This window comes from Rhipicephalus microplus, unplaced genomic scaffold (genome assembly GCF_043290135.1).
Source record: "Rhipicephalus microplus isolate Deutch F79 unplaced genomic scaffold, USDA_Rmic scaffold_15, whole genome shotgun sequence".
NCBI classification, from domain to species: domain Eukaryota; kingdom Metazoa; phylum Arthropoda; class Arachnida; order Ixodida; family Ixodidae; genus Rhipicephalus; species Rhipicephalus microplus.
Genome location: NW_027464588.1, coordinates 5,377,890 through 5,397,360, shown reverse-complemented (window position 1 = coordinate 5,397,360; position 19,471 = coordinate 5,377,890). Strand labels below are relative to the sequence as shown.

The 19,471-nt window shown below is 42.6% G+C and overlaps 1 protein-coding gene across 1 annotated transcript in view; it reads right to left on the bottom strand.

The window, feature by feature from the left end:
• LOC142784734 (solute carrier family 41 member 1-like) overlaps positions 1 to 19,109 on the bottom strand; it is a 29,624-nt gene extending 10,515 nt beyond the window's left edge. Inside the window, exons 1-6 of the mRNA XM_075883235.1 lie at positions 18,777 to 19,109; positions 15,987 to 16,094; positions 11,167 to 11,238; positions 4,351 to 4,483; positions 2,574 to 2,720; positions 451 to 586 (exon numbers count right to left, since the gene is read on the bottom strand). Coding sequence (XP_075739350.1) covers positions 451 to 586; positions 2,574 to 2,720; positions 4,351 to 4,483; positions 11,167 to 11,238; positions 15,987 to 16,094; positions 18,777 to 19,109 — 929 coding nt within the window. The remainder of the gene's footprint in view (positions 1 to 450; positions 587 to 2,573; positions 2,721 to 4,350; positions 4,484 to 11,166; positions 11,239 to 15,986; positions 16,095 to 18,776) is intronic.
• Positions 19,110 to 19,471: the final 362 nt, after the last annotated feature.

Below are 19,471 nucleotides of genomic sequence, written 5' to 3'. Positions count from 1 at the left end.
CCATAAAATTGATTTGTACAGAATAACCTAGAAACTGCTGCAAATGCTTGAATCATATGTGGTATTCAGCGCCCCAAAACCACCCTATGATTATTGGAGATGCTGCAGGGGAGGACTCAGAGAATGTCGACCACCTGGGTTTCCTTAGCGTGCACAGGAATCTCAGCACGTTCGCATACATCATTTTTCACCTCCACCAAAAAATGCAGTCACAGCAGCCGATATTCGATCCTACGACCTTCCGGTCAGCAGTTCAGTTCCTCAGCAACTAGAACACCACAGCGGGGCCTGCTGCCAATGCTATTAGTAGACAGAACAGCAACAGTAACAGCAGGGAAAGCCGATTTAGACGTAAATTACGGGAAGAAATTTCACCTGAATGAACGCAAAAGCTTTGAGTGTAACACTCGCTTTCCTAATGAGCAATGGGTGCGTTCTCTGCTCACTTACCTCGAGACCGTGAGTGCGATAATAATTGGCAGCCACCCGACGCGCAGCACCTCCCGGGAGACGGTGTTGCGTCGGGCCAGAACTATCCACATTGGCAGCAGGAGCAGGCACACCGCGATCACAAGCGGCGCCAGATCTGCATATGACCGTCAAGCGCATATTGAATGTAGAAGCGTGGGAAATGGGACAGTCGGTGCTGCCTCGTTGTGCGACCATGCATGAACAGACGGGAGTGCAAAAAAAGAGATGAAAGTGAGCTGTATTATACGTAGATGAATCATTAATATTGCTACAGCAACACTTTTGAAGTTATGCGCAACTGATGCACACAGATTTTAGTATATAACTGCTGGCCTTTGTTTGCAACACTTTCTTGTCCACTAGCCCTGGCACGTTTAAATATATACTATCAACGTTAAGTGGCCCTATCCATCAACAGCTCGTGTTCTGAACGCATGCAAAACTTAGCATAGAGCGGTCGCACTTGTGCCTGAAGGCTACGCATATAATACCACAACTTGCACCATCAGAACCAATGGTGTCAGTATAATAAACATTGCGATCAATCGATATCAACTATTCTTATAGCAAGTGGGCCCGACACCTAACCAAACACCTGAAGCACGGCGGCAAGCACGTAAGCGTGTGCGCAGTGAACAAGCGTAGTGTAACTTGCACAAGAACGCATATCAACAGGCTTTACTTTGCTTTTGCAAGACCTGGTCGTTACAATGCTGATAAAAGTTGGCAGATCCCACGTACAGTGGGAATCGACGAAGTGCGAAGCATGAATGAGAAAGGTTAATATGTCACTTTGAAATCAGCCCAACTTGACGAGTTGAAGGCAAATGATGCCTTCTATGACTTCCGTCTCATGACTATCATGTTTGGATGTGTCATTTACCTTCGTCGTCTATTGACGTCACAGGATACCAAATTTAGTATATGTGGAGCTAGCGAAACGGTGGCGAGCACGCTATGCTCTTATATGACACGTGGGTCAGGATTATCATTTTTAGACTAGTCATATATTTTGTCATTCATTGACGTCACGTAACACCAAATTTGGTATATGTAGAGCTAGCAAAACGACAGCGAGCGCATCATGAAGTGCCCAATATACTCCAATGTAGCGTTGACGCGAACCCGAAGGGTAAAGCGACGTTACGTTAGAAGAACGCGAGCACTCTATAGTCTGACGCCAGGCGCGACCGGCGCGATCAGCGTCCGTCAGTGCGGCCCGACGGCAACCGGTGTAAAATGCGGCATGCTGCATTTCGTGCCGATGCGTTAGCCAGACAACACTGCGTCTCCCTCTTTTCGTGACGGAGGGATGCCGAACACGCTGAAACGCACATGCGTCAAAGCGATACAACGCGGCGCGTGCCTGCGAGTATACGGCAGCACCAGTGCCTGGCGTGCACCAACGCCGGCTCGACGCGACAAAATGAACACTGGCGAGCACGCGCACCCATTCACGTCGAAATGTATTGGCGCCTTGACTCTGGCATGTAGTGATGTTTTTACATGACGACACGCATCTCATGATTATCATGTTTGCACCAGTCACACACCTTCGTCATCCACTCACGTACCGTAATAACAAATTTGGTGATGGAACGCTTGCGAAAAGGCCGCGAAGGCATCATGAGCGTGGCATATAGTCAGGTTGTTACATGATAGACATATCATGATTTTCATGTTAGGGTCTGTTCCTTGTGTTTGCCATGCAATAATGTCATGCCATACCAGTTTTGCAAGAAGCCATGTGAACGAAACCACCGCAAGAGCTGCAGGACCATGAAATGTAAATCATGATATCCATGACACACATGATATGATTTCCATGTTATGACTAGTGAGATATGTTCATATAGTCATGTTACGCCATACCAAGTTTGGCATCGATAATCGAAACGGCTTGGAGAGCTAAATGTCGTAGGCGGCTAGATAGATAGATAGATAGATAGATAGATAGATAGATAGATAGATAGATAGATAGATAGATAGATAGATAGATAGATAGATAGATAGATAGATAGATAGATAGATAGACATGCTGAAAGTGACCGAAGCTCGCTAAGAAATGCTTCGCAATCAAATAGGTCGTGGCAAAGACGCACACGGATGGTACAGCATTAAAGACGGGTAGCTGGAGAGCAGGAAAAGCGTGGTCAGATCGCCGAACGAAGGCGCGATGGCCGGCGCGATGTTGTCCGGGTTTTTTTCGCACTTGGTGGACAGCACTACGACCGTGGACATCGCGAAGCCTGTGTGAACAAAAAATACAGGAATTGAAAAAGTACAGAACGTCAGCTTGCTATATCTCTTAGGGCAGTATGTAGATGAATGTTCCTAAATGTATAATTTGCTAACATAGTGGTTAAAGAGAGCATTTGTTGACATGCCCTTGTGCAAGTTAACTACTGTGCTTAGATGAGTGTACTAAAAAGCGGTGAAGGGGATCTTTATGACGTGTCTTTGACTTCGCCTTACAGCCTCGCGAAGAAATAGTTCTGAAAAAAAAAACTTTCTCTACAGGTCTTCAAAGTTTTTTCTTTCATTTGTTCAGTGATATGAAGCTGAGCTCACACTTTCAAATGCACGCGTTAAGTTAATTAGTTAAGTTATACTCCTAAAATTTCATGGAAAGGCGCAATTTGCTCGATGTCTTCACAATTGGTTTTTCTGTAGCGGCAGGCATCTTAAGAGGGTTGAAGATATTATTTGGAACAGTAATTGGGCAATAACATTATTTGCTTTTTAACTACTGTAGTTAGACAGCTAGGTCAAAAGGCAGAACTTAAGCCCTTTATGCAAAAAGCCGATGTCCGCATTGAGATTTTACAAAAAAACGATCTGTAATATAACTGCAAATACATGAAATTATCCCCAATTCTGCGGTGAAACCAAAACCGAAACGCGAAAGAGTGAAATCAAAATGAGGGGGTGGTATGTCGACTACCTACCGACTCTTTTGTGTAGATGTGTAACCTGCATAGTTATTACGAGCGACCCTTTTTTTAAAATCTCAAAGCAGCATTGTGTTCTTCACATCAAGGACTTCAATGCATCCAGTTCACTTAACTACTTGACTCCGCTAATTAAAAAGGTGAATAATGTAGGTTTCCTGAGTACTATTCCAAATTGTGTAGTCAATCCTTCTGAAATTCTTCTGGCTAGAGAGAAGACTGTGTAGACATTAAGCAAATAGCGCAATTTTCTGATCTCTAATCAAAATTAGACACATTTTTCAGACGCCCTGCACATATACGTGAAGTAATGCGATATGAATGGAATCCACTAATTATGTGTACATAGATATTTCAAAATATTCACGCACAAATGACAGAACATGGATGAGTGACACTTGACCCTATCCGCTTGAGGAAGCGTGACCATTCGCACAGCAAGCAAGCTCCCGATATATTAAGCCGGCCAATTCATATGCCTCTGTATAAAATGTTGAAAATATCAACCTAGTGTATTAAAAGACGATTGTCAAAATGAGTTCTAATGAAGTTTTCCGTCTTTATATTTCACCTCCAATCGTGCCTTCTAGTTTTATTGGTTTTAAACGCCTGTGGTGTACAATTCTGTGGGCACCGAAATAGAGCACCGCAATATGAATGTGCATTTTCACATGTGTGTCATCGCAACAATATTCCTCATTTCTTGATGCCTACGAATTCGCTCGCTTTTCAAATTTGTTTACATTATGTAACACACCGTGCCTATTTCTAGTTTTGTCAAATCAATATTTATGTGTGCATTTCTAAACTTCTCAAGAATATTTTTAAATGCTACACAATCGCAATACTTGTTTTTGTCTCCTGCTCCCATATGCAGTTCTCCGGTGATTGAGGCTATGCAAAACAAATACGCAACTGAGAAAGAGACTGGCGGTGTTGACAGCGGCCAGCGCTCCAGCGTAGAGGACGGCGATGTGGGAAGGGTCCCAGAGACCGTCAATCGCCAGACCTTTCAGGACGGTGAGTGAACATGTCAGAAAGGTCGCCACTGTCGACTGGCACTGCACGTAAACATAGATCGACAAAACAAGCTGTAGCTCATTCAGACTCATTAAAAAATAGTCGATCCCACATACAGTGGGAACCGATGACATGCGAAGCACTAACAAGGAAGGTCAATATCTCACTTTATTACCAAACCGACGTTACCAGACGGACGTAAATTATGCAGTACCCGACTTCCATCCATCATTGCTATATTTAGACGTGTCATTTACCTTTGCTGTCTATTCACACCACTTGATACCAAATTTGATTTATGTAGATCTAGCTAAACGGCCCTGAGTTCGCTATGAGCATAGCATGTATTCATGTTTTACATGACGCGCTTGTCATGATTATCATGTCTGGGCGTGTCATTTATTTTCGTAGTCTGCTCACGTGGCGTGATACTAAATTTGGTATATGTGAAGTAAGCGAAACAAGTGCGAGTGCAACACGAGCGTGGAGTTTAGTCATGACTTTTATGATATGCATGTCACGATTTCCAGGTTAGGATCTTCGTCAGGCAGTTATGTGATACCCCACCAGTTTTGCAATGTGTCATGTGAACGAAACCACCACAAGACCAGCAAAAGCATGTAATCTAAATCATGACATTAATGGCTTAGCTATCAAGTTTTTCATTTTATGATTAGTTATATATGCTCGCAATATAGTCATGATATCACATGCCAGTTTTAGTATTTATACCATTATTCAAACGGCTAGGAGAGCTAAAAGTCGGAGATTGTATAACAGATAGATAGATAGATAGATAGATAGATAGATAGATAGATAGATAGATAGATAGATACGCTCAATGTCACTGAACTTTTATAAGAAATGCTTCACATTAAAAAAAGCTTTCTCATGCAGGGCTCACTAAAACCTGGCTCACAAATTTTTTTCTCAACAGGATTACCTTGGACTCAAGGTCATGGGCAGAACAGACTATTGTGAGTCTGAATGAGTTGAATAATGAATGAGTGATTCAACCTCTGCACGTAAACAGGTGATTAGTAATGACCTCACTTTCCAGGCCAAACAGCACTGAACGCACAAAATACTAGTTACTGTAGTTATGATTTGAATATTTTCACGCACTGTGTTTGATATGGCGTGAATCTCAGGGTGTTACAGTTATGAACGGAGGAAACTCGAAGAATTGGTCACATAGTAGAATAGTTATCGTGAGTGAAAACTTGACAACATTGTCTGAGACCACTGTTTATGCGATTTCTTTATGTGGTTGAGGCCTCGTGATAAGCGCGCAAGTGACACTACGCTGACATCAAGCGTGCTTGCGGAAGTAAAGACGAAAGCGCTGGGTTCATGTGACCTTAATCTTTTACTTCGGTTCCCAGTTGCTGCTTCTCATGTTCTAGATTCGCCTTAGAAAATGTTTCATGTGTGATTTTGCCGGACTAATCTTGACATACTCAACTTTTATATTGATACGCATACTCCACTAGTACACTTATTTCTCAATTTCTACTCTGTCCACTCATCGATTTCGAGCTGTACTGGATTAGAACTACAGCAGCAGCAATCTTTGAAATAAGAGGTTGTCGCCATGCTTTTCCTTCCACGTTAGCATTTACATTGAGGGTTGTTTTTGACACAAAAGAGTTTTATTCCGGGGTCGACTAACATTCCAGTGACGTATTTACGTCACGGAAATAACGTCAAAAAATATTCACAATCGGAAAACAAAAAAAAATATTCTTTTATTGACAATTAAAAACATCACCCCTAGGTTTAGGACAACATATTCTGGGCATACTATCCCCTGTGCCATAGTCACCTGTTTTGTACGCTTTTAAAAATACGTCACTTATATCTACCACTGTCCTTTCATGTTCTTGGTATAGAGAGCAAGGGAATATGACCATCGCATCTGCCATTAATTTCTTCAACACGTCGTTTCTAAGCATTCTTACCATTCGGTGTGTTCTGCTGAAATGCGATTTTGTCAACGCCTTAACACACCTCCAGGTGGCGCCCTTACCCTTACCCCACTCAGTTTGGACTGGCACGGTGAATGGATGTGTTTTTGGGCGCTCCCAATTGACTGCGCCGATAAGTGGTTTTTCATGTTTCGAGCTTGATTTATAACTATAAAGCAACAGTTAAAACCTTTGTAACACTTATTACATTGCACGGCGTTTTCAGGGTCAGTCTCCAGGTATTTAATTGTTTGTGTGTGTGTTTTTCCTCTTGCCACCTCGTGGGAGAGATGCAGGTACACCAAACACGCAAATTTGTGTAGTAGAGCTTAGACTTCCTTTATTTCGTGGGGCATGGTTTGTCGTACGCCGTGTTTTTTAATTATCGATTGGGACAATTCATAAGGACAATGGGTGTCAAAAATACATTGTTAAAAAGGCTGTAAAATGTTCACGACGGAGGGTGGGTTTGAAAATAGACCCAACTGCAGACGCGAATGAAGTGGAGGCTGCCGCCAAGTGTAGGCAAAGTGAGATCAAGAAAAAAAAATTGCGAAAATGGTGGCTGTCCAGAGTGAACTGCTGATGACAATCACCGAGCTGGAGATTGCGTTGGCGACAGAGCAAGAGAAAACAAAGGCTGAGAGAAAGGCTCAAATCCAACGAGGAGGCACTAGCGAAGGTGAGCAAAGGAGCGGCCGACGGAGAGAATGGTAGGGCACCGGCAACCAGAACGGCGGAGAAGAAAGAGCAAGCAAGTTTGAAAAAAAACTGCTTCTGTCGGTTGAATGGTCACAAAAGCTAGCTTCAGCGAAGTAGTGGTTGGGCTGGGAGGGGACACAGCAGCTGGCGTCACAGATGCAAGAGAACCCCCTCCCCCGGTGCAGGATGCTCCGGCTGAAAAGTCACAGCACGTGATAATCGCCGGGCACTAGAATTGAAATCGATGTGCAGAAGCAATCAAAGAGAGGGCAAGAGGTGACAAAAGGTCGCAGTAGGAACGTTCCCAGGACGCAAGCTGGCAGCAGTCATGAGGCAAGCGAGCGCAAAACTAAAGACTACAGCTGTTAGACGAAATCTCGTGATAAAATTGGGTGGTTTAAGTGATGTCCTAAATGAAGATACAGCAGGACTAGTGACCACACTGGCAAAAAGAGTTGACGACATGTGCACCATTTCTCCTTAGGTACAGGTAGTGATATGCACGATACCGGAGATACTGGTGCGTGACGCCGACCTGCAAAGAGTGGTTGTCAACGCAAACCAAGAGATATGACGGATGAGTCGAAAGAAAGGCTTTGAGGTTGTGGAAATAAACAGAGAGGTGCATAGACGGGGTGGTTTTCAACGAGACAGAATTCACTTTGATAGGAGGCTGGGCCATGAGGTGGCTTAGTGACTTGCAGGACACGCAGTAGCTTTTTTGGGGGGCACGCAGGCCCTTAGGGGTGCAGGATAGCTAGTATCTAGGAAAACAACCAGGGGAGTTCTTTGACAGGTGGTATAGACACAAACGATTCCCAATGGGCATCAATATTTAAGACACGTAGAGCCCGGGGCAGAAGTCGACCTAGCCACGAGGGCCGAGCCAATTCGCACGTAGGGTGTATTATCATGCAGGGTGGCAGGAATAGGCTGGAGTGGAACAAGGTAGAAGAACAGCCAGCTAAAGAGTGAGAGGTCGATGGTATATGGTTTTGCAGAAACACATCTTAGGAGGATGGAACAACCTCCTAACCATCCGGACTACACGCGGGAATATCTTAATAGAAGAGATAACCACTGAAAGGGGGTGGTATTGGAACATTCATTCATAAAAGTACAGACTGGCAAAGGGTCAAGCAGGCATGCAAGGAATATTTATGGCTAAAATTAAAAGTGGCAGGGCAAGTGACGCTCCCCGGTTTTGTACACTTGTAGACAGGGGCGAAAGGCAGAGAGGAAAGTCAATAAATGGTGCAGTGCAGAGGAAGTGACAGTGCAGAGGACTGACGTACTAGGAGAAGAGTTTGAGGTATTCATATTGTGAGATATGAATACGCACATAGAAGATATGGATGGATATACTGATCCAACAGGCAGAATGCAAATAGTTGTGGGTGAAAGGCATGATTTATGATTTGCAATAGCACCGGGAAATGCGAAAGGCAGATAAATTGGGAGGTGGGAAGGCTGCAGTCGACGATAGATTACGCAATAATGTCACATAGGATGTATGATTGACTAAGGGTGATGAACATAGACGAATTTGGATCAAGAAGAATGCTAATAGTTGTGGGTGAAAGGCATAATTTATGGTTTGCAACAGCACCGGGAAATGCGAAGGGCAGATAAATTGGGAGGTGGGAAGGCTGCAGTCGACGATAGATTACGCAATAATGTCACATAGGATGTATGATTGACTAAGGGTGATGAACATAGACGAATTTGGATCAAGAAGCTTAGGCAGTGATCACAAACCTATAAAGGTGAGTTTTGGGAAAAAAGAAATTGGAAAGTCAGCATTACGAGCAACCACATGGTAATATTTATTCAGAAATGCAAATATAAATAGCAGCTAAAGAGATGCAGAAAATAATCACCGCGGATATTAAAGCAAAGTGGACGTACACAAATATATCTCGATATTTTGAGTTAGAGGTTGCTAAGGTACGAATCAAATCAGCCGGGAAAAGCAGACAAAAGCCCTAGAGCTGGCGGGATGGTGAATGTAAGGAATTCATAGTAAGACGTCATGAAGCTTCCAGGGAACACAGGTATGCTAACCAGAGGTTTGAACCGGAAAATGATGTGAAAAGAAAGTGGGATAGCTTTTTCAGCTCCAGAAGGAAGCACCTGATTTGATCAGTGAAAAGATAACAAGGGGGCTCAATGAATGGCGGAAGTAGCAGGAAGGTTAGAAAGGCAGCTGCAAACTTTTGGAACCATCTCAATTCTCCGAGTAATAAGACAAGCACAAAACAGAGGTTTATAATTACAGATAAAGGGGATGAACTAAAGGGGGGGAGACTAGAAGGGGATGAGGCAATGGAATTTATAATAACAATGATGACAGAAACATTTAAACACTAAGGCAGCGATGCATGCACCGTGGCTCCCCTGGGACAACGAGAGTGGTAAAGGGCAGAAAAAAAGACTTTCTAATAGCACATCAACAGGCCCTGACGGCCTCCGAATCATGGATAATCAAGAAACTAGGACCAAACTCTAAGCAAACATTAAGAGAGGCAGCGAGCAAAGCAATAATGCATGGTGAAGCCCCCGATGGGTGGAAGATAAGCAGGATGAGCTTGATCTATAAAGTAAAGGGGGCTAAAGCCGATATATACTACTACCGTCTCATAACAATGACATCAGTACTTCACAGGCTGGTGATGCAGATAGTAAAAAAAAAGTTTACAGCCATGGGTGGTCAATGACGAGGTGCCGAAGAACTACAAATTGGGTTTTGTAAACGAAGAAGGTTGGAGGACAAACTGTTTTCATTGGTGCATTGTAATAAAATAGCGGAAAAAGAACATATGCCCCTGTGGCTGACTTTTCTAGATATCAAGGGAGATTACAATAGTGCGATTCAAGAAGACTTGTGGAGAATACTGGACACACTAGATGTGGAAGATGCAATACCTAATCTTCTAAAGGACATTTTTAAAAGTATCAAAGTAATTATCAAATGGGAAGAACAGGTATCTGATCCTATTGAGATACGACGCGAGCTTGGACCGGGATATTCCTTCTCACCTTTGTTCTTTATGCTGTATCTCCAGAGACTAGAAGCCAAGTTTGAGGCGAGTTGACTCGGATACAGCCTCTTTTTTTCCAAGCAAGGAAAACACATTGAACAGCCATTACCAGCATTGATGCTTGCAGATGATATAGTAATAATAACCGACAACAAAGGATATCTGCAGAGATTGATAGACATCTCTGATAATGAGGAAGATAGGTTAAATTGGAAAGTCTGCAGGGAACATTTTGCAATCATTGTTATTGATAAGCAAGGCAGTAATCATAAGATACAAGAAGTCACGCAAGAAATAGTGGATAATTACGAATACATGGGCGTATGGATAAATAACGGGGCTAGGTACCTAAAAGAGCACGAAAGATACGCAATAGCTAAGAACACCAGAAATGGAGCTCTAATGAAAAATAGGGCACTGTGGAACTACAATAGGTATGACGTTGCGAGAGGAACTTAGAAAGGTGTCATGGTCTCGGGTTTGACGTTCGGCAATGCGGTCTTGTGCGTGAAACCAGACGTTCAAGCAAGATTGGAAAATAATCAAGGTGGCATTGGTAGACTTGCTTTGGAAGCATGCGGGAATACCCCAAATCAGAGGGTACAAGGAGACATGGGATGTACATTGTTTAATGCATGGTTTAATGCATTGTTTAATGCATGTTTAATGCATCGTTTAATGCATTGCAGGCCTTTTTCAAGATATCGCACAGGCAGGAATTTTGTAACCACAGTATGGAATGATGGATAGAAATGCTACACGGAATACCTTCTTACACGAAACTAAATCTAGCAAAAGTAGTGGTTTTCAGTGAAAGCAATGAACATTGCATTGCAGAACGAAATGGTAAAACTATTTATTGGGTTGGTTTGTTCTTATATTTATTCATCCTATATAGTAATCTCAATTATGACCACTTAAGTATTCACGTGAAATATATCCACCCTACAGTTCACTATAGAAAGCTTTCGAAGATTGTATCAGTAATTAAATGAGCAAAATTAGGTACGTTACCTGCAAGAGGGCGATGTTTGCAAATATCATGGGTAGTTGTTCGCGAACCCGGTTCAGGTTGCCCAAGTTTGCCTGCGAGATGAATAAAATATACCTTGTCGTATATTGCTTTCGGAAACAAGGTTGAACTATTTTAAGTATAGGATATACTCTACTATAAAAGAGCCTCAAAGGGGGCCTGTGACAATATTTGAACACGTATTTATCATTAGTTTTTCTGGTGCTGTAGAACCCACCAATATCGTTGCACACACGACCACGTCAAAACCGACGCAGTTGTAATTTATTCCACGGGATAACCTACCTTTTTTCACGCTACCGCGACAAACAGCGGCTATTTTTATTATGAGATGTGACGTCGCGTCTTGTGGCGTGACGACAAACACCGTTCTATTTTGATCAGCTTGATGCGAGAAACAGCACGCCATATTTATATGGTGGTAGCTAGGCCTACGAGTGAATGCTAAAACAGCAAAAATCTTTTTTATACTTTCTCAGAAAGAAATCATTCCTCTTTCGAAATGATGTGTTTTCAGAACAAAGAACACAACACTTAGCCTGCGAACGATTCTATGGTACACCGGCAACTAAAAGTGGAAACTTGTACCGAGTTTTTAGTGAGCAAAAAATGCAACAGGCGGTGAACGCCCGCGTCGCTCAATAGAACGCACCTTGCATGCAAACTGAGTACTGACCTTGCCCAAAGCGCATGTGTGTATCTTACATAGTGTGACCATGGTAGCATCTGCTACTCGACGCATGTGGTTTGTCATCACGCCCTCAAAAAAAGCGATCAAGAGGTATTGTGTGAAAGCCACGAAGAGATGACATTTTTAGGATGTCCTTATGAGACGTGCGCTGTGGTTGGAAACGGTCTTTGACATCATCAGGCGAGTAACATGTGAAAGAGAACGTTTCTCGTTGTCGTCTGCTAAAGTATTGAACTTTGAGGACTCGTAATTTCACTTTCTGTGCACCTATTTTTATTATTCTTGTTGCGTTTGTTTCAGTTATCACGGCTACATGCGTTTCAGTGCTAAATAAGGCTGTAGTAAAAGTGTCGCAGGGCCCTTTAAGCCATCTCAGTACATCTTCGGTCCTACGCCCGTATTCATACACGCTCTTTGTCTTGAGCTTCACTTACCGCCACCTTCAATGCCACACAAATGCGTTTACGACAGAATACTACCTTGGGTGACCCTGAAGGCGGCGCCGAGGCACCACCAACGCATGACAACTGGTGCAGTCTCGTGAGCCTCATAAAAGCAAAAAAAGCCTACCTTCCCCCTAATACCGCACCCCTAAAAAAGCTATAGTTTAGTCTCTGGGGCAATGCACAACAGATCATGTGTGCTCACACGAAGTCCCAATGTGGAATACAAAGTACACCCACATTTTATCAAACCTGAAAGCAAACCTATACACTCTATGTGCATCTCGCGCTTTGGAAGGAGTATTTTGTTCTTGCTGAAGCAGAAGAAATTCATTTTTGAAATATATAAATGGGAAAAATCTGAAACTAATTACGGTAAAAGAGCAGTGACTACGTGTGTTTGACGGGTTCTCGTTTTCCTAAAGGTAGAAAAACTTTGTTAGTTCTAAGATTCGTTATACTTTTATAAAATTTAACGACTTATAAAACAAAAAAGAGCAGAACCGAGTAAATATACCATTTAGAATTAGCTTGCTGGGATGTTCGGCATCCTAAATTTTAGTGAAGAAGTTCAAAACATTATATTCCATATTTTCTATTCCAGAAAATTGAAGTGCACTTTGAAAAGTACGTTCGGTTATAATGGGTTCAAAGTGTAACGCGAGAGCAATGTTCTGTCCTTATAGTGCGTATTTCAAAAACCTCGGTGAAAATGTTTTATGCGTCATGTAACCCAAAAAGTTCAAATCGTGGATTACTTCAAAGTAAGCGATAAAGCTGAAAGTAGCTTGTGTCAATGAAGTTTTTGCATATAATTGTACTCTCTGTAGGGGGTAGCACACTTTCAACCAGAAACATTTATGCGAACTAAGTATCTGTTTTTAGCTTTCTATGCACCCACTACAAGGTAGCAAGGGGATACACGCCTTAACGTCCGTGATTTTTGTCATCTCTGGCCGGCTTCAAACGACGACGTCATTATGATTATCGGGTGTTATTACACCCAGTGGCAATGTACTCCTGTACCACGCGATTTTTGCAGCGCTAAGCCACGTTATAATATGAAGCCTGTATTCAACGCTCTTGTGTTTGTAAAGCATGAAAGTTATTTTAACTGCACTTCCAAGTAGAGGAAGTAGTTTTAACTGCATTTCAAAGCATCGACGTGGCTGTGTGGCTGAATACTTGCTTGAAAAGGAAATGGCTGGCATTCGATTTTTACTCGGTCCCGGACATGTTTATTGTTAATTCATTTCATTTGACTCTTGTGTCAATCATGGACAAGATCATAATTTTTTGCTCCCGACGAACGATGCCGGCCCCGATGCAGACGCCAGCATATCTGCGAAAGAGGCTTTCTAACGTTATCACATGAAATAGTGTGGCTCATTCACGGGAACATGGTAAGGATGTTGGGGCAGCGTTATCAAGCTGACGTGTAGCAAGAGCGCGCTGCAAGCACGACTTACTTTTGCGTCCGGATGACTCTTTCTGCAGCAAAGCTACACATTTATTCCTCATATGCCTGGGCGCAAGCTCTAGCTCTTTGTTAAAGTGAACCTTATAAGACTACGTCATGTTTCACAGTCTCACCTCCTCATTTCCTCTGTCATCCTCACAAAACTCCTCCTCGCCCTAACTTCCCTTCCCACCTTCTTGCTATAATATATAATATTATGCATGGTTAAGGAAAATTCCTGCATTCAGTATGCGCTAGAGCTGTCATTTCGAAATCTTGTCTTCAATTCTGCACTACTTTCTTCAGTGATTCTGTATGCGTGCTTCATACCCTCTCCTTCAAAACAAGCAAAAAGTAGTAGAGGGCAACTTTGAAAGTGGGCATGGTGGCGATAAGGAGGCCGCCATTCCGAATTGGGTTCTTCAAAGGGAAACAGGCATTCCCTCAAAACGAAAAAAAATGCGAGGGCGTGGAGTTGGAGGGGTAGATGCATCACGAAAATATGAAATATATTATGATTATGCCTTATTTATACTCAATCTGACGGAGGCCGCACGTGTAAATTGTACGTCAGAAATTTATATAAGGGCTCCACTGTCATCAGTTTTTGTTGGGTATGTACTATGTGATATTGCATGGATTCAAGAACTTCCTTGAAAAAGTTCATAACTAAGTTATGACTGCGTATTTTCTTTCCTTGCGATTGGAAGTTTGCTTTGGCACAACGCTTCAACTTAGCGGGTCATGACTTCGATGACCTCTAAAGAGATACTAAAGGCAACTATTAGGTCGACGTTGACTGTATAAATATTGGTCCATAAACCTCGTGTGTTACTTTTATGCCAAGGAAAGGCCTATTTTGAAATGAAAGCACGTTTTAGTGGTCCGCAACAGGTTAGCGCACTTCAAATTACTCGCTCAAGAAGTGTAAAATCCAGACAAACTCACGTCGCTGTTACAATGCACAACGTTGCCCGTCTTTCTAGCAGCAGATCGAAATCAGTGGGAGCCACAGCAGAAATTACGGCTATAGATCAACTTCCCGCTTTTGGCTCCAAGATTGTAGACGTTTTTTTAATTCAACTGTGCCCCGCTATATGGTACCATCTGTCCAGTGTAATTACGCGGAAATGGTATTTTTGAACCACTCGTGCCATTCCCCATAGTTACGTCTGCCGGTTCTTTTTTCCATTATTCAAACAGAAACAAAAAGCAGTACTTTATTGCGTATTTTGATGCATGGAAGGTTCTTTATTTAGTGCAGTTAAACAAAGTACTAGAAAATAACTGTACGTGGTTCATTTGATGTAATCGGGATCATTTTAAGAATGTCTGACTGCGGCGCTTGTGTTCTACGCATTCACCCTAATTTCTCGGTAAGTAGCGCACTGTCATTGATAAAAATGTCGTGTTACATGCTTTCATGCATTGAGCTTTCTTTCTGCCGAAAATTGTTAATTAACTTTAGTGTCCCTTAAACTTTACAAACATAAGTTCCAGTATGCATGCCAAGTTGTGTAGACGGATCTGTGTCTATTGCATTATTTTTGCGATAAAAAGTGACTAAAGTTATGCGAAGTGGCGATAGTAGTATCAAATTTGAATGTCTTCCAAAGTGTCACAATTATTTTGTTCCTATTTACAGAGCGCTGAAGGGTTTTACATTTTTATTCTTTTAACAAGCACAACTGAATTAGTGAACTTCGCTTCTCTTTTGGGCCACACTGGTTCAAATAATGACTGCATTTTTCTAGTAACTATACTTAACTAGCTTCAGGATACCATGTTATAGACGATTCCTCTTCATATCTTCTGAAAATTGTGCGAAATAACAGTAGTGAAGCGGGAAACACGCTTATGGACAAGACTTAAAATCCATGAAACTGCGAGTATTAGGGTAAATCAGATATTTCAGTTAGGCATCTTAAAGTGTGCCTAAACAAGGAACAATGGGTTCATTTTTTTATGAGATGCAAACATCAAAAGGTGCTTATGCTATGGAAGACGCCATCGAAAATCAGTAAGTTTGTAATTTAGGTGAGGGTGTGATTAAAACTCAAGCATGATACTCTACAGAGCAACTGAAAGCTACAGTCTGACAGGCACGCTTGAAAACGTACATTCGATTAGTGCAAGTGAAATAGACAAGCGAGGACATGAATTCGTTCTGTATTATGTGGGTCAAAGAGTGGTACACTGAATACGCACCTGGGTGCTAAGCCTCGCCACCAGGGTCTGCTCCAGGTTGCCGTTGAGTCCCAGCAAGGGTGGAATGACCACAAATATGTGATGCACTATCACATACACCGGCCACTCCTGCATTGTTGAATTGAGAACATATAGAGCAGACTCAAACAAGGTGTAGTCGCCAAACAGAATGCGGTGGCCCCGAACACCAATAAAAGCCCGAACATTTTCTCTCTCAATTGTTTTCATCTTATCACAGAGGAGCTAAACTCAACAAGTGTCTCTTAAGCTTTCCTGTGAGCAATCAAACGATATTGCTATGATTTAGCCCAGCTTGAAAATTTCTAGAAATTTTTGGTTGTGATCAGTAAAACCCATATCCACGTGTCGTACTAAAACTTGAGTGACCGCCTCATGCTGCATTGCGTGTATAAGCAAAAACTATTTATTTTTATTTTAGTAAGGGTAAAATCTGTTTTGCTAACCATTCGACCAGGAAACGTAAGCATATCATATGTGGTCACTTTTTACATTGAAAAAAAAACAGATTTCAGTTGTACCATACATCAAAACAAAACTTTAATTAGAACTTTTAAAACAATGCGAATATTTTTTATCACTTCAATTTGATGGAGCTCCATTTACGAAGACCTAATGATAGTTTAAATTGAATAGCTACTCAACCCAATAAGTCCGCCTATTTGTAGAAGATGGTTGCTTTTGGTCAGCCCCTTTGTATATATAAATACGTGGCCGTCAAAAACGATAACCAAAATCTGTTTGGTCGTGCTTAAGGAGGCAAATTTTCGCTGCGATTTCCTTACTAAATTCATGAGTTGCAACTAGAACCAATCACTTTGAAATACGAGGTAATACAATTACTGCGAACGAAGGATACTGAAACTACGCAATACAACAGTTTATATTCCGCACTATCACCGCAGATTGTGCAGTGCAGTTTTAGAGGGCGCGATGGGGAACAATTTATCAATTTGATGGTTTCGAAGCTTGACATTATGCGAATAATCAATTCAGGGTATGTGATTAGGAATGTGATGGGAAACATCTTACACGTTACTTTTTTTTGCCGAAATACTTGAAGGAATTTTTAAAAGCGACACGCACACGACCGGTGCATGCACATGAGCTCAATGGTGCGTCTAGTGTCGTAAATACGGGTTGCTCTCGTTTTTATAAAATAAAGTTTCGGTACGCTTCATTGCGCTAATCCTGCAGTGAAGGCACGTCAAGCATGTCGTAAGGCCTTATTTTTTAGCAAGTTTCTTCTGTCGAAAATGCTATGGCGCTGGCAATGTTTGATATATAAGCAACACATCGCGTTTCACCGCCAGCCATCTGGAAGTTGAGTACTGCTCGAATGTTATGATGAAACTGCAACAAATTCGTGGACGAATCTAAAAATGATGTAGTGGCTCAAGTCAATAGTTGCATATATAGCATCAGAGGAATGCGTACAGGAGAGACATAGGGACGCGGCATTCTATTATTCACTTAAAACGGTGTTTGTAGAGTCTGCCTCATACGTTTGTTCAATTATGAATACACAGGTATTTTTAACTATTGGCTGCTGAAGACACCTAACGTTGCATTTCAGGAACTGTCTACTTCCCGTCTTCAACTCAGGCTAGCCCTAGGGTGAAGGAAGTCTCCGCATAATTTCCAAATTCTTAACCCATTGTAAAGCACGTTGTCGTTTGGATTTTGCCAACGAAGAGGGAGGGGGGGGGTGAGTGCGATGAAAGTTCACTCTCACACTAAATGGGCAACCCTACCCACGCCCACGATAGGATCTCTAGATTTATCGGTTTTACCTCAAATGTGTTTTTTCTAAGGTGCACCACAACTGCGCTGACCTTATATCACACAAAATATATCCTAACCGATGGCAAACGTCTCCCCGGGTTTCGAACATACAACCTCCTATGCCACAGCGGGTGGCCCAAAACCACTAGGCCATGGAGTGTACGTTGTCCAGCTTTTCATGTACATGATAGGTCGTTCAGCGCGTTCACATCTGTAACAAATAGGCCCGCAAGACGTGCATTGGGCACGCAGTAAAGGTCGTTGTCCTGTGTCTGAAGATGCGCGCGTGTCTTCACAAAACGCGGTCGTTCATGCATGCCCGCTCATCTCGCGATTAGGGCGCTATGTACCTCTTGCACTTCCACGGCAAGATTGCTTTTAAGTTACAGTAGTTAAGAAGAGCACGAAGGTTGCTTCGCTAGCTACTCGAATTGAATTTATCCAAAGCTGCTCACACACGAATAAGTAAGAATTTCATCCGCGACAGTTGTTACTCTGCACGCGTCCTGTGTATGCTCCTTTCGTGCGTGCTTTCTCCTTGAGCTGCACGCTGCAAGTTTCGAACTGCTTGCCGTTCTTTGCGTGACACTATAATTTGTTTCTGTAGCATATATTCCTTCTCCTTTGTGCGCGAACAAAACAGAATAAACTGTCCACTCCTTCTGTTATGACACGTTTCTCTTTCCTGATATACTGATTCCCGGACAGAGAGATAAGCCATGTTTTCTCACATATTCTACTTTTATTTGTACTCTCGTTTTATTCCTTTTTTTTTTCATGGAGCGGCTCCCATTGCTGCCTCACAAAATATCCACAATTGAGAGATTGCGCCTACATGTTTCTGGCTGTTTTTTCTTTCTTCATTTGTGAGTGTCTCCTTTGTAACAACAATGCATTTTAATATTTCAGAACGTTTATCAAAACTGTTTATGAAGCTTTTATTTTGAGTGACTCAGTAGTTCGCTGTTACACTCCAGCCATTTTTACCTTTACCACATCGAGCAGGATGCCAGCCAAGGTGGAGCCGAAACCAGCCAGGATAAAGGGCACGAACACCTGGAGTGCCGTCGAGGTCAGCTGAGCGTTCATCGTTCGTTCACCAGGAGTGGCGCTCCCAATAGCCGTGTGTGGCACACTTGCACGGCCGATAAGGGCAGTGCCAACGCAGGCGTCAATCGAGAGGGGTGCGCCCGCCTCGGACGGACAAGGATCCGGCGTTGGTGAAAGCATGAACGACGCCTGGCCAATCTCACGAACAGGCAACGACAAGCTTACGTCGTCGTTGCGAGGGCCCTGACGGCCTTCCTCCGAGGGTACCATGGTGGATGGCCGCATCGAAGCTACAGTGCGTAAACGTTGCAAAAACTGTAATCTGCTGCCTTCATTTTACGCAATCTGCCGCTTTGTGGAGACATCACGGGACCAGCTTCTCAATAGCGTAAGACTTCGTTTAGTTGCTTGCGGGTAGGAGCGTGTAGGCGCTATGCTAAAAATATTAAGACATCCCGAATTGTGCCTAATATAGACCTTTTTCAAAATTGTAAAGTTTGCTTTCCTGCTATGTGGCTTGAGCGAATATTGGTGGTTTGTCATAATGTGCGGATAGCTTGTTTAAGCGGGCCTCGCGTACGCAATAATGGGAAAAATGTCGAGTCGCCTCTCAAAATTAAGCACTCATAATA